A 13,134-nucleotide genomic window follows, 5' to 3' on the forward strand; every position below is an offset into this window, starting at 1 on the left:
TTTGTATTAACAGTTTATGTCAAATGATACACCTCTGATGTTAGTTACTAAAGTGTTTGTGTTTTGAAAGTATTAATTGAAAATGGGTGCTAAAATGTTTGTACAGCAACACTAGGAATGTACTAGGTTGGCTTATACAATCTATGGATGTTTTTCAAGTTGCTTCAGACTAAAAAGGCATAATACAGAACAGTTACTTGGTAAAGTACAGCTCTAATTCAACAAGACAAAAAAATGGTATGTGTAACCTAAAGCTCACTGATAATCTTACCCAAGTCAGTGTTAACAGCTGATTTGCTTAAAGTTAAGCAGACGTTGAAGTCGCCTTTCTGAACTGGGCTCCAAACATTTGGTCTCGCAAATTCTTAGGCACGTCTTTAATTACTTGAACATCTTTAATTACTTGAACGTGCTTAAGCTTGGGCACGGACCAAGGCCTAAAGGTCTGGCCCAGAAGGGTGCAGAGTGGAGCCCCCCTGCACCACCCTGAGCCGCTGCTCCTCTGTGCTGCTGGAATTACATGTGGCCATTGCTCCGTCTGCAGTAGGTCGACAGCGTGTTAATTTTACCATCAGTTAAAAACACCAACACTAAACAATTACATGTCAGAGTGGAAAGAAGCAAAGGTATTCATAAAGGGAAATTAAAATTACAGCTGTGCAAAAATACTATTAAACAGTATTAGGCTTGACAATATTTTACTGGTTTTATTTTATTTTTTTTTGGTTCAGTAGCTATTTAACATTGCTTTAGATGTAGGTTTTCTTAACTTTTATTTTTCACCTTTATCATTGAATCTCAACCTTAACTTTGTTTTGAGGGATCCAAGTGAAGGCGAAGCCAGTGGCAGAACTGACACCTCAAGGTGAGGAGCCACTATTAATACTTCGCTCCTAGGTCTTTCGCATCAAGGTTTAACTGATTTCTTAAACATTTTTTTAATCAGGATGTAAAATAGAATAGTGCTTAAGTAATGTGCATTTCAAAAATGTTTTTTATTTGAGGGGGGGAGGGGGAGGGGGTTTTGGTGAGGTCCTTTATCCCTCATTTTTGCTTTCTTGCGAAGTATTTAATACAAAATTTTATTTAAGCATATTCCTTTGAATAATAAAGCCCCCTGTAGGAGTTAACCAATCGTTCAGGCACTTAAAACCATGTTTTGGCTTATAAATATTTAATGGTGTTTACTTTTGGTTTCAGTGGAAAATGCAGTATACTGTGTGTGTGTCTGTGTATATATGTATATATTAAATTTTTACTATAGTTACATACTCTGTTCATTACTAAAGCTGCTGTTTGCCAGAAGTAAACACCTTATAGTCCCTGAGAAATGAATGTCACTTTGCACCGAGACATAAGTGACACTCAGACAAAAAGGGTGGTGACTGCTAAATACTGAATTTGTATGGCAACTGCTGTACATAACTCTATAGGTGCTTTGTTAGTAATCAAGCATTCCTTCATATGCTCATTTTCCAGTATATCTGCTCTTTTGCCATGTTTCAGCATTTGGTTCTGCATTTTTGGTGTGCTTAGCACAGTGCATAATTTTTTATTTTTATGCTCTCTAATGAACAGGCATTGTAGTTTGCATTCTAAACTGGTCACTTACAGAAAGTACCAACTTAGTTTTCAAAACAGAAGGCCTTTATTTTAAAAAAAAAAACCCAGCACATTCTTAACAGGATACATTGTATAATACACAATGCGTTCTATCTATGTTAGCCCTTTGCAATTCAAAGTCTATTAGCTGTCGAATTCTTGACATGGAAAGGGAAAAGAGATTAATCAAATGTTCAAATGAAATGAAGTGTGAAGTTGCTTTCAGCTCTTGCTTTCATTCTCTAGCTTCCTCTACTTTTTGTCATCCTACAGTGTCTGTTTTGGGCTAAAAGTCGTTTGAGATCTTATCCCTGCCATGCTCTATCCCTTAATATTGTTGTGGTTCTCTGGGGATCACTCTGAAAGTTAAATTAAAAATGCTTGTTTTGACTCCTCTCTGAATAGCGATGGCTTATAGACTACCAAAATGAGAACAGCACCTTTCCCCTTGTGACGGATGGGGAGGCATTAGGCATCTCAAGTACTTGGGACAAAAACAGAAGTAGCTGGCTGTGGAATCACTTTAAAATAATTAGTGCTGTTTCTCAAAATGATTTCTACAATGGAATAAGTAATCTATTTGGTAGGGAAGCATCAGAGTAAGAATATTCATTGGAAATCACTCCCTTGAAATTTTGTCCAAGTCATTGTGTCAACTGAAAATACTTTGTGTCTACATGTCACTGTTTGTTCTGTGAAAAAGCTGCTGGCTGTGTGCTCAACTGGTTGACAGACAAGCTGTTCACAACCAAATTACAGCGCAAAATTCTGCTTCATCAATTAAACGAAAGCATGTTATCATAAGGTCTTTTTACACAGAGAGAGGTCAAAAATACGTGATAAATGCAAAAGGGGAAAAGGTGGAAAAGAGGGGAGGGAATTAACTGAGGACTTGTGAATTGCAGGGTGGGATTTCTTCTGCTGCTGCTTTTATAGTATGATTTATGCTTCAGGATTGTGTCCCTCAACTTCAGTTCTGTTGGTGTATGGCATGCTCCAGATCATGAAATCAGCAGAAACTCAGTCATGCTTTCACATAGATTCCACTTTCTTTGGAGCAGTACGGAGTAACGTGTGTCTGCTGCAATTACCATTGCACATGTCATCAGAACGTTTTGGAGCAGGGGTTTCCAAACATGCTTTGCTCCTGTGCCGCTACTGGGAGCTGCGCCGGTGCTCTAGCAGCTCCCAGCACTGTGCCAGAGCACGCGCACATGCAGGAGATGGTGCACAGCCGTTCCAGCAGTATCCATCTGACTCTTTGAATTCGCTTTCCTGTGACTAGCGGTGTGCCAATTGCAGTTTAGAAACCTCTGTTCAAGAGCTGTATTTCTCTTCTGTGTCGTGGTTATACCCCTTGTATCTTTGACTGTTCTGTATGTCACTTCTTCCAGGAGTGCTTCTGGGGAGCCAAAAGACAGAGAGAAGGAGGACAGCAAAGATTCGAAGCCGCGCTCCTTGCGGTTCACGTGGAGTATGAAGACCACTAGTTCTATGGACCCCAACGATATGATGAGAGAGATTCGGAAAGTGTTAGATGCTAATAACTGTGATTACGAACAAAAAGAGAGGTTTTTGCTCTTCTGTGTGCACGGTGATGCACGACAAGATAGCCTTGTTCAGTGGGAGATGGAAGTCTGCAAACTGCCGCGATTGTCACTCAATGGAGTTCGTTTCAAGAGAATATCTGGGACTTCTATCGCATTTAAGAACATTGCATCCAAGATAGCAAACGAGCTTAAGCTGTAAAGAGAACCTAAATTTTTTGGGATCAGGGAAGATTCATACATGATCTACACTTTGAATGTACTGGTTGCGCCTAATGTGATTGGCCTGTGAAACCCCCATGTAGAAATTGTCCTTATTGCAATAAGGTTATACATAGTTATTCAGAATTGTAAAGTTAAATCCAGTATGACCTATATTAAATAACTGTAGCTAAAGAAGTTATGTTCACATGTACAGGTAAGTATATAGAGCATTCTGTTCATTTTATGTTCATAGAGTTGTATAATAAAAAGATGACTGCTTAAATTCAGATCTTGTATAGTTGTCTAGATTTCTGCACAGAAATGTATGTTTGATGCTTTGAGTTGGAAAAGTTCTTCCCTATCATTTACATTTTTGGTGGGTTTTATAAGTCTTACCTCTATTGTGCGTTTTTTAAAAAACTTGTGTCCTGAGTCAAATGCACAAAAATAGTTTTCACAACTGTAGCATGACCATTTTTAATTATTTAAAGATCGTTCATGATTTGAACCAGAAGCCGATGAATAATTGGCTTTTGTTCTACACGAGACTGTTCCTGCTTATCTTTGGCTCTTCTCCTTGTTATTGGACAGTGTTTAGTTGAAAAAATACAAACATGTTTACAGTGTTGGCACTTACAGTTTAAAAACGTTGTTCTGCCTTGGGCCAGCTCAGAGCTGTGGGGGAACAGAAACCAGGCGTAGGTGACGTTCTGTCTGCAAATTACAGTGCTCACTCCCATGGCCCGTTAACAAATGTAGCACCAAAATGGAGAACCGTAATTATTTCATTTGAATATCATGGTGTAAAATATCACTTGTTTGCTGCCTTCAGAATACTCGAAATTCCATTTTATGGAAATATATTAATATTGGGACTGTTTAATAGCACAAGATAATCTGAAGTGTTGACCAATTGTATGAGTTAATAATACCACCTCAGGAATTAGCTTGGCTTTTGGAACATGTGCCCCCAAAGAGTACATGCAATTCCACGTAATATTTTACAGCTAAACATACATTGTTTATAATGATAAATTGTTGATTTATGCTTTCGTGGTTGTACAGTTTGTTCCCATGTAACCTGTTTGTGTTTAATATTTTACCAGATTTCTTGTATTTATTCCACATCATTATGCCTGTAATGTGCAGCTTTGTAATTAGGCACTTGCCTACAGAAAAGACAAAAAAGAAAAAAAGAAAAAACACCCACATTTTTTTCCTTCATAATGAATGATTATAAACTATGTAAAACCACTAGTACTGGTACATTTTAATACTTGTTATTTTGTACTGAATTAACCATAGAGGTTGGTTGTGCAATGTTATTTAATGTCGTAATTACTGTAATATCAACATATGGGCCCCATCTGCACACTCTTGTGAAGAATAGAAAGTTCATTAAGAAACTGTCACTTTAAAAAATAAAAATTAAAAAAAAAAAAAAAGATGTGGTAAACTCTGTAACCCTAAGTTAGAAGGCTGTAAGTGTAGTAAATGTGCCATTCTCTAATGGCTTCTTGACCGAGATGGACTTTTACATACTGTACTGTGATGTAGCTTTCCTATGTAACAGTTATGTTCGGAAATGGACGTGTATTGTTGCCTTAGAAAAAGGGTGGTGTTGGAAAGAAAGAACTGTAGCCCCTTTTCTTTTTTCATCTGATGTTCATTGAAACAAAATCTGATGCAAGTCATCTTGATTCACTGGTGCACTCTATTAAAACTTACTTGAACAGTTCTCATACTAAAATACTTGTTGTTTGCCCTTTATAAAAGCGCAGTAATTACTGCAGGTAGCAAAATAGGCTGAAGGAGGCCAGGCTTCATCTTCAGCATCGTGCGAACTCGGGATTAGCATTGCATTGGTTCTGTGGTCCTGTGCTGTCCAGAAACTATCGGTGGTTTAGCACTCAGAAATGGATGTCCACGAGCTTCTCCAGAAATTCACCAAAAGCCAGCCTCAGGAGGGGTTTGTGTGTCTGCTCAATTTACCCGTAAACGTCCATGAATGTTTAGTTATCCTTGAAAACACACCGCTGGAACGTAACAGTGAGGTTAATCCAAGATCACATACGAACTTAGTCATGAAACAAAACCCTTTGCCTTTTCGGAGCGTTCAGTAGCAAAAATATAGGTCATGCCGAGACGGTAGATTAAGCGCTTAGGATAGCGCCCTGCTTTACGTGCCCCGTGCCTACCTAGCTAACTTTGCCCTAGATTGTTGCTGGGTTTCGGCACTTTGTGTAACTGGAGATGTATTAATGTTCCACAAAACACAGATAGCGTTTCCAAAGAACAGGCTACAAATTTTACTTCCACTCTCCCATGAAACGCTGCGCCCCAAAGTGCCGGTGTAATGTTTCTGTATACAGACAGCTTGCTAATGGCAATATTTCCAGCACCTGCCAGCGATGTGAAATTGCCGTGATTCCCCAACCCTGCTGACCTCCTTCCTTCTGCCCTCTTGGAAGATGAGCTGTGAACCACCTTATGCTCTCCCTAGCAAATACACTAAGGAGTATGATCTGTGTGAAGGGTGTAGCTGCACCCAAACTCATCATTTGGCTTTCCAAATCTCCTGTGCCTGGCAGGAATAAGACGGGAGGATCTGAGAAAGGAGCTTTTTCAGAATTGCTGGCTTTATTGGCAAGCAGAGCGTACTTTGTGTGGAAATCAGTGACATGTTGCATAGTGAATCCTCAGTGCCTGTTTTTTGGGTCCCTCAACTGCTGCCTTGTTACATACCTGTTTCGTGTAAGTTACTCCTTGGGTAAGAATGAGATAAGAACATTTGGATCAGAAATGCAGCTTGACTTTCACATGGGAGGGATCAGTGCAGCATTATGTCAGCGTGGCGTTATCCTGAGAAATCCAAAAGACAGTCAAATGCCACGTCATGTTCCACGGCTCTGGGAAGTGATGGGTCTCTGATGGATCTTCAGGGGGCTTATGTGTTTGATCGTAACTTCTTGGCAGCATTTCGGGGTGGGGGGGAGCAGTTGGAATACCACATGGTTCTGCTGGTTTGGTTGGGGTTGGTTTTTTGCTTGCTTTCTTTAAGGTACGCAGACACTTCCAAACTAAGTAGATCCCTTTTCATGCAGTCCAGTTTAAAACATTAACACGGATATGGGTGAATGAAAGGACTATAAACATTTGCTTCTGCTTCTCTGGATGAAAAATAATGCTTGAGCACCAAGTGGCATCATTAATGCTAATTAGTTATGATGATGCTAAGATTCCATGAGCTGTTAAGACACGTGGCTTTGGATACCCAGTGTCACACACCCAAGAGGTGCTCTGGACCTCTGAATCCAAGAACTTGTGGTTCCCCTGGTGCCATGCAAATGGAGACAGTAAATCCCAGCTGAGAGACATATTCCCTGAGGTTTTGACAGTTGAACTCTGGAAAATGAAACAAACTCATGAGGTACAAACCCAGTCTGTGGGGAAAGGTACAAACCCGTCTTGAGAAGACCGCTTACCTTTGACTATCTTTGCAATTCTTGTTTAGGGGCAAAGTATACATGCAGTAATGGATCTATAAATAGAAACCTAGATGCGAACACTTTTTAAAGTCCCAGAAAAAATACTTAATGCATTTTTCCCTTCAAAATTTTTCAGGAGACCTTGAGGCTAACAAGATGAAGGATCCCGTTCAACAGCTGCTTACAGATTACCGATCTTTTATTTCTTGATGCTACTACTTAATCAGAATCTAGCAATTATTTCATCCCTCAAACCATTTAAGGAAGTATCGCGTGCACATCTACAGCAACGCAGCAGAGCATGCGAAGTGTAACTCCTGTCCTTTGCTGCTTCAGGCTGCCGGCCACGGGGTTATCAACAGGCACTCGGGACAGGACCCGTGGTGCTCCTCTGTTTCACTGTCTCCGTGGTGTCGAGGACACACCTGCAGGTGCAGGACATAGGCAAGTTCGGCATCTGGCTCCAGCAGGTTTGGGGAAAGAACTTGGGTGGCTCAGAAAGGGGCCCTGCGGGTGCTGCCGCAGCCGGAGCCTGGAGGAGGGAGCCCGGGGGAAGGAGAGTGCCGAGGGCCGCACGTGGCCTGTGGAAGGTGTCTGGGACAGGTGCACTGAGCATGACACCCTCTCCTGGGTTTAGGTCTCCACTCGACCTCCTGGAGATGTAACTTAAAAAACCTGGTGAGGGTAACAGGAATGCCGATGCCTTTAATATAAAACAGGGGAAAGGATGAAGCACTTTTCCTACGATGACAGACCCGAGACTCGGCCCATGCCTTCTACCCTTCCGAGGAGCGGCCGAGCCGCCCGTTGCAGCTCTCCGGTTGGAGCGGCGGTGGCCAAGCGCTGTCCCCGGGGCAGGTCACAACGCCAGGCACCGGAGGCACTGGCTGAGCCTTAAGGCTGCGTCTCGGGGAAGGGGGGGGACGACACACACACACACACAGACACACACACACGACACCAGCTCGAGGCTTTGTTCCTCGGTAAGAAAAATCCACGGGAAAGGATTAGTCTGAACCCTTATTGCATCTGCTTAGCTGAAGTATTTGCACGTCTATCAAAGGTCGATAAAGTTCGATAAATGACATCGATGCTCCCGACACCGCTCTGCTTTCTTGGCCCGCACCAGCGCCGGGCACGGCCCGCACCCGGGCAGAACCCACGGCGGAGGCTGCCCGTGGGGTGGCGGCTGCGGCACCCCAGGGGTGGCCGAACGGCCACCCGGGGCTGCGGCGGGGACACCGCCACTGCGGGGCTGCCAGGAGCCGGGGCTGCGGGGGGAAGGCAGCGACCCGGGCCGGGGCGGTCTCGGTGTCCCCCCGCGGTGGCGGCAGCCGGGCTGCCCCTCCCCTGGGCCGCCGGCGGAGCGAGCCCCGGCTGCCCCAGCGGCTCCCCGCCGCCCCAGCGAGGCGAGGTGCTCCGCGCCGGCGGCCCGGGGGTGCCGGAGCCCACCCGCCACCCGCCCGCCGCCGCGGCTCCGCCGGCCGCACCCGCCCGCCCCGGCCCGGCTTCCTCGGGCAGGGCCCGCAGCGCCGCTTCCCGCCGCCGTCCCGCCCCGGGGAGGGGGCAGCGGCCGCCTCCAGCCACACCTGCGGCGCGGCGGCGGGCGGCGGCACCATGGCGGTGGGTGCGCGGCTGGGCGCCAAGGCCAGGGGCCGCTACTCCCGCCGCGGGGCCGGCGACGACCAGGTCTCCATCCTGCCCGGCGAGGAGGCGGCGGGGCAGGGGCAGGAGCAGCAGCAGCAGCAGCAGGAGCAGGAGCAGGAGCAGGGCGCTGCCGCCAGGAGGGTGCGCTTCGCCCTCCTGCCCGACTCCTACGAGCCGCTGCACCCGCCGCGGGCCGCCCGCAAGCGGCCCTACGGGCAGCGCCTGAGGAAGTACGGCAAGGTGAGGGCAGGGGGCGGGGGTGGGCACCGGGGGTCTCGGCACGGGCTTTTCCGAGGGGCTGTCGGAAGGGCCTCTGCGTCCTGGGGCGCCGAGCTCAGCCGGGACGGGCAGGCAGCCCCCCGGGCAGGACAGGACAAGACAAGATAGTCCCCCGGGCAGGACAGGACAGGACAGGACAGGACAGCCCCCCGGGCGGGACGGGACAGTCCCCCGGGCAGGACAGGACAGGACAAGATAGTCCCCCGGGCAGGACGGGACAGGACAGGACAGCCCCCCGGGCGGGACGGGACAGCCCCCCGGGCCGGGATCAGCGCAGGGAAAAGCTGCCGGTTGGGAGCAAAAATGACACTAAGCCGATCCATGTGATGAGTGCTTTGCCCGGCTTTGTTCAGCGTTTCCCCCGGCGTCATTGCTTTGACACTGTTCCTTAAAACTTCCCACGAATTGCCCTGGTTTGGGGCGGATTTTTCCTTCTGCCCAAGTGCCCGCAGGGAAGGGCACCACCATCCCTCCCCACTCCATTGCCACCTCACCCGTTGGGTGTCCCCTGAAAATCACTGGTAGGTGTTAAAAGAAAAAAAAAAATGCAACATGTTCTTCCTTGTGTGGCACCTGGTTGGGACCGAAATGGTTCTGTGGCTTTGCGGTGCGGAGCCGCCAGCCCTGCAGCGTGGTGGGTTGTGTGTGGCCCCCCCGGGCAGGTGCCTTTGGTTACAAAAGTGCTGTTGGGAAGCATTTGATTATTTTCCACTTGTTCGTGTCACTCAAATACAGTTAAAGTATGTCTTGGATATCTAGCAAAAAAGAGTTTTGGTGTTAGTAGGAAAAAATCCGTCTGGTGTCAGGAATCCTTTTCCTACCAGAGAGATACCAGTACGAGACATGATTTTCTATGCATTCTTTTAAAAAACGATGATACGCTTGTGATGTCCGACACGCAGAAAATGCTGGTTAGGCTGGCAAAGTTACTCCGAAATTCACAGTGTTTACAGGTGTAAGACATACTCATGAGCTGCCTGACCAACACTACTGTTTCATAAAGAGATGAATATTTCCTCTTTCCTGATGGATTTGATGCTTCGAGTTCCCAGCACTGTGATTTCCAGTAAACCACAGCTTACACCAGTAAACCCCCATCAGCCTCCAGTCCGCCGGCTGATGGGTGCTGCTGCGTCGCAGCCATGCGTCAGTGCGCCCTCGCTGCTGTTGCTGTGTGTGCTGGTGGCATGAGGGCGTCGGGACGGCGTTTAGAGCCCAGGCCGGTTCTTGGACGCCGCGTATTCCCCTCCGTATTGCTCAGGCCACATCCCCCCGGGGCAGGTTTGCCAGTTTGGCTCCGGCGGTGAGGAACGACAGGTGCGGGCCGGGTGGGTGAGCTGCGTGCGGGGCGGGAGGGAGGAAAGGGGTCGCTGGTATGGCGCAGTGGGACGGGGGCAGGTGTGGGAAGGGAAGGCCCCGCGTCCCCTTCTCCGTCCTCGGGCTCGAGCTGCCTTTTGATTTTGCCATCTTAACTCACATCAAGCCAGTTTCCATAGGAGTAAATACAGTGCAGTTCAGCTATGTAATGGCATGCAGTACTACTGTAATCCAGCTACCCCAGTAATCCCAGTAATATAACAGATATTGACTGGATTTCACCCATTTAAAAGTATATTCTCTGTTTCAGTGTTTTCCATATTACAAGAGATGATTTTGATCTAGTCCCCCACAATCAGCGAGTGTTACTAACAGTTAATTCCAATATTCCTCCCAAACTGACCACATTGTATTAATTCCCCAGTCACGAGCAGCCATATGAGCAAAAACGATCAAGAGTGAAACTAAAATTGGATTAAGGTTTTTAGTTTAAGTAATCTGTAGTGAGTTGTCTCTAACACAGTATACGGATGAGTTCTTAAACACATACAGACATGGAACTGGGTCAAAACATTCTTATTTTGACCAAAAAAATCTTGTTTTGACAAAGAACAAGGAAATTTCCGCAGAAGTATTCTCAGTGGTTTACTGCTGCCTTGTTCAGGACCAGTTTTAACAGCTTACATGCTTTTAGGAGATACTAACAATCTTAGAACGTGTGTGTGGGAAACATGTACCTCTACAGACTAGGTATGAACTTAAACTAATTTTATTCTTGAATAGAAGCCCATGTGAAAGCCTGGCTTCCTGTGGAGGCTGCATCCGTTCGGTCTAACTATACTCTGTGGGGGTGTGTTTCTGTATAAAAATAGATGGTAAAATGTTATTCCATGCTCAAGCCCTCATTAGCTACAGGAGAAATTAATTTTCTGGGTCAGTGACGCTGGCTGTCAGAACGATTTTATGTGAAGGTATTTTCCATCACCACTTTTTTCTTTCTTTTTTTTTTTTTTTTTTTTTTAATCCCCTTCTCCCATCTCTCTCTGCAGAACGTCGGCAAAGCTCTGCAGAAGGGATGCCACTACTTGGTGGTCGGCCTGCAAGGATTGGCGACGGCCTATTCTGCTCCCTTCGGAGTGGCGGCTCAGGTGGCATCCTTCGTCCGCTAGCGCAGCTCCACGCACCCCACGGGGGAGGACCTGAGGACATTGCTGCTTTCTTAGGATTAAATCTGAAACCCGCACCTGAGAAACCTCTTGGACAAACATTCCCAGCCCGGAGCCCCTCCACCAGCCCCTTCTCCAGGACTGGGGGCTCTTCTCTGCAAAAACTTCCAGCGCTTTATGAAATCAGATCAGGTCTAAGAAATGCAAGGATAAGGAAATAATCTTCAATTCATTGAGCTGAAGTTTGTTCTCAGATATGAGTTGGCTTTCTAGAGCTTTGCGCTGTGTGTGGAAGGGAGCCAAGGATGGATGGAAAAGCAAGTAGATGAGGGGGAGAGAAATGAAAGAAAACAGAGGATGCAGGAGCAGGTGGGGAGGTGGAGGTCTGAGTCTGGCTAGTGAGAGGAACTGTCAGAGCAGTGGAGGAAACGGGTAACAGGGGATCAGGAAAAGATAAGTCTTTGGGGTTCTGAAGTATTTTTTTTTTTTCCTTCAGAGGGTTAAGATTATGAGTATACTTAAAAATGTACCTGGATAGAGATGGATTGTGGTCTGAGACGCAGAGAGCTTTGCTGCATTGCAGCTGTTCAGTTCAAACACTAGGCATAATGAGTTTGTGTCTTAAGACTGATGCAAAAATCCAGAAAGAAAATGAGGTGTGTTTGTCTTCTGATTTGGGGGCATTAAAGGTTCACTGTGATTAGTATTTCAAACTTTTCCTCTGCTGCTGTGCAATCTGCATGTATTTTTTTGACAGAGCTGGTTTTATATCTGATATACCTGATTCTGGAAGCTGGGGCATAAGAACACCCAGTTCTGTGATGTTCGCCAGGAAAAAAAATGAATGATTAACTACGTCTGCAAAAAAAGTACATACAGCGTTTGGTATGAGAATGTACAACTGTTTGGTGTAAGAATGGGGCCACATAACCTGCCAGCTCCATCTTTGTTTCCATTTGTGGAAGTTTAGCTAGAGGATGTCAACATCAGACGGCTCGGCTCCATGGTGCGGATGGAGCAGCTTCCATGTCACACCTCCAGGGATATAAATTTTGTATTGATGACACAGAAACAAGGGGGTTGATGTGCCTTCAAAATTTTGGGGGTTTGGGGTTTTTTTCTGTCTTTTGTGGTAGGAGGAAATTATTTATTTCTCTGCTACCACTTTCTCTATTATAGATCTTTCTAGTTTTGATACTGGGTTTTGTAATCAAGGCGTTGATTTATCTGGAAAAAAATGCTGTTTGCTTTCTTTGCCTTTTTTGAACAAAGAGGTTTGCACGTCTTTGCAAGCCTCACTAATTCTTTTCAATGTAGCAGATGAAACAAAGGTGGGTTTTTTATTGCTCTTTTCTAACTGGACTGTAAATAAAAGTAAAGTGGTCCATGTCATGTGTTTACCTACGTGTACGAGTAGGCGCACAAAGGAGTTTCTCGGTGGTGGCCCAGGCAGCGAGGGGAAGCTGCAGTGTAAACATCCCCATGGCATTCTGCCGTGCCCTGCTGGAAGGAGCCAGTTGTAGCCCAGGCTGCATGGAAACGCACAGGAAAGGCAGGGTGGGGAGATGAGGCTGCAGAGGATCTAGGGTTGGGGTAGGAATAGCCACAAAGGGATTTCAGTCATTGATTTCATGCCTTTGGTTGTTCCTCTCGAGCTTCCTGGTGGGGACAGATTCTATCCCTTCAATCTGCCCCACCAGCATGCCAGAGGGTGTTGATAACTGCTGTGTCTTGCAATAAGAACAGGGCTGTCCTAACATCCCCGTGCCACACCAGCCTGTATATTTTGGGATTCACTACAGATTTTTTTACAACACTCTATGTTTTACAGTGCTTTTACAACATGAATCATTAGAGCTTTTTTTTAAATGACTAAAGCAGTGC

The 13,134-nt window shown here is 46.1% G+C and overlaps 2 protein-coding genes across 8 annotated transcripts in view; both read left to right on the forward strand.

Annotated features, from left to right (window-relative positions):
- MARK1 (microtubule affinity regulating kinase 1) overlaps nt 1-5,103 on the forward strand; it is a 62,283-nt gene extending 57,180 nt beyond the window's left edge. For 4 of the 7 annotated variants that reach the window (XM_055725830.1, XM_055725831.1, XM_055725832.1 and 1 more), the window contains exons 17-18: nt 821-865; nt 2,997-5,103. In XM_055725830.1, the coding sequence (XP_055581805.1) occupies nt 821-865; nt 2,997-3,351 (400 nt within the window). In that variant the 3' untranslated portion in view covers nt 3,352-5,103. The remainder of the gene's footprint in view (nt 1-820; nt 866-2,996) is intronic. The other 3 variants (XM_055725834.1, XM_055725835.1, XM_055725836.1) reach the window with 1 other exon arrangement.
- A 3,322-nt stretch (nt 5,104-8,425) lies between these two features.
- C13H1orf115 (chromosome 13 C1orf115 homolog) lies at nt 8,426-12,640 on the forward strand. The gene is made up of 2 exons (XM_055726126.1): nt 8,426-8,728; nt 11,134-12,640. Exons 1-2 carry the CDS (start codon nt 8,459-8,461, stop codon nt 11,251-11,253), a joined length of 390 nt encoding a protein of 129 aa, XP_055582101.1. The 5' UTR covers nt 8,426-8,458; the 3' UTR covers nt 11,254-12,640.
- Nucleotides 12,641-13,134: the final 494 nt, after the last annotated feature.

The sequence above is a fragment of the Falco cherrug genome, chromosome 13 (assembly GCF_023634085.1).
Source record: "Falco cherrug isolate bFalChe1 chromosome 13, bFalChe1.pri, whole genome shotgun sequence".
Classification (NCBI taxonomy): Eukaryota; Metazoa; Chordata; class Aves; order Falconiformes; family Falconidae; genus Falco; species Falco cherrug.

Bases quoted from the DNA above. Each gene is read 5' to 3' on its own strand.
- C13H1orf115 (XM_055726126.1), top strand. From the start codon at position 8,459: ATGGCGGTGGGTGCGCGGCTGGGCGCCAAGGCCAGGGGCCGCTACTCC. The intron at 8,729-11,133 runs GTGAGGGCAGGG...CTCTCTCTGCAG, and splicing joins GCCTGAGGAAGTACGGCAAG to AACGTCGGCAAAGCTCTGCA.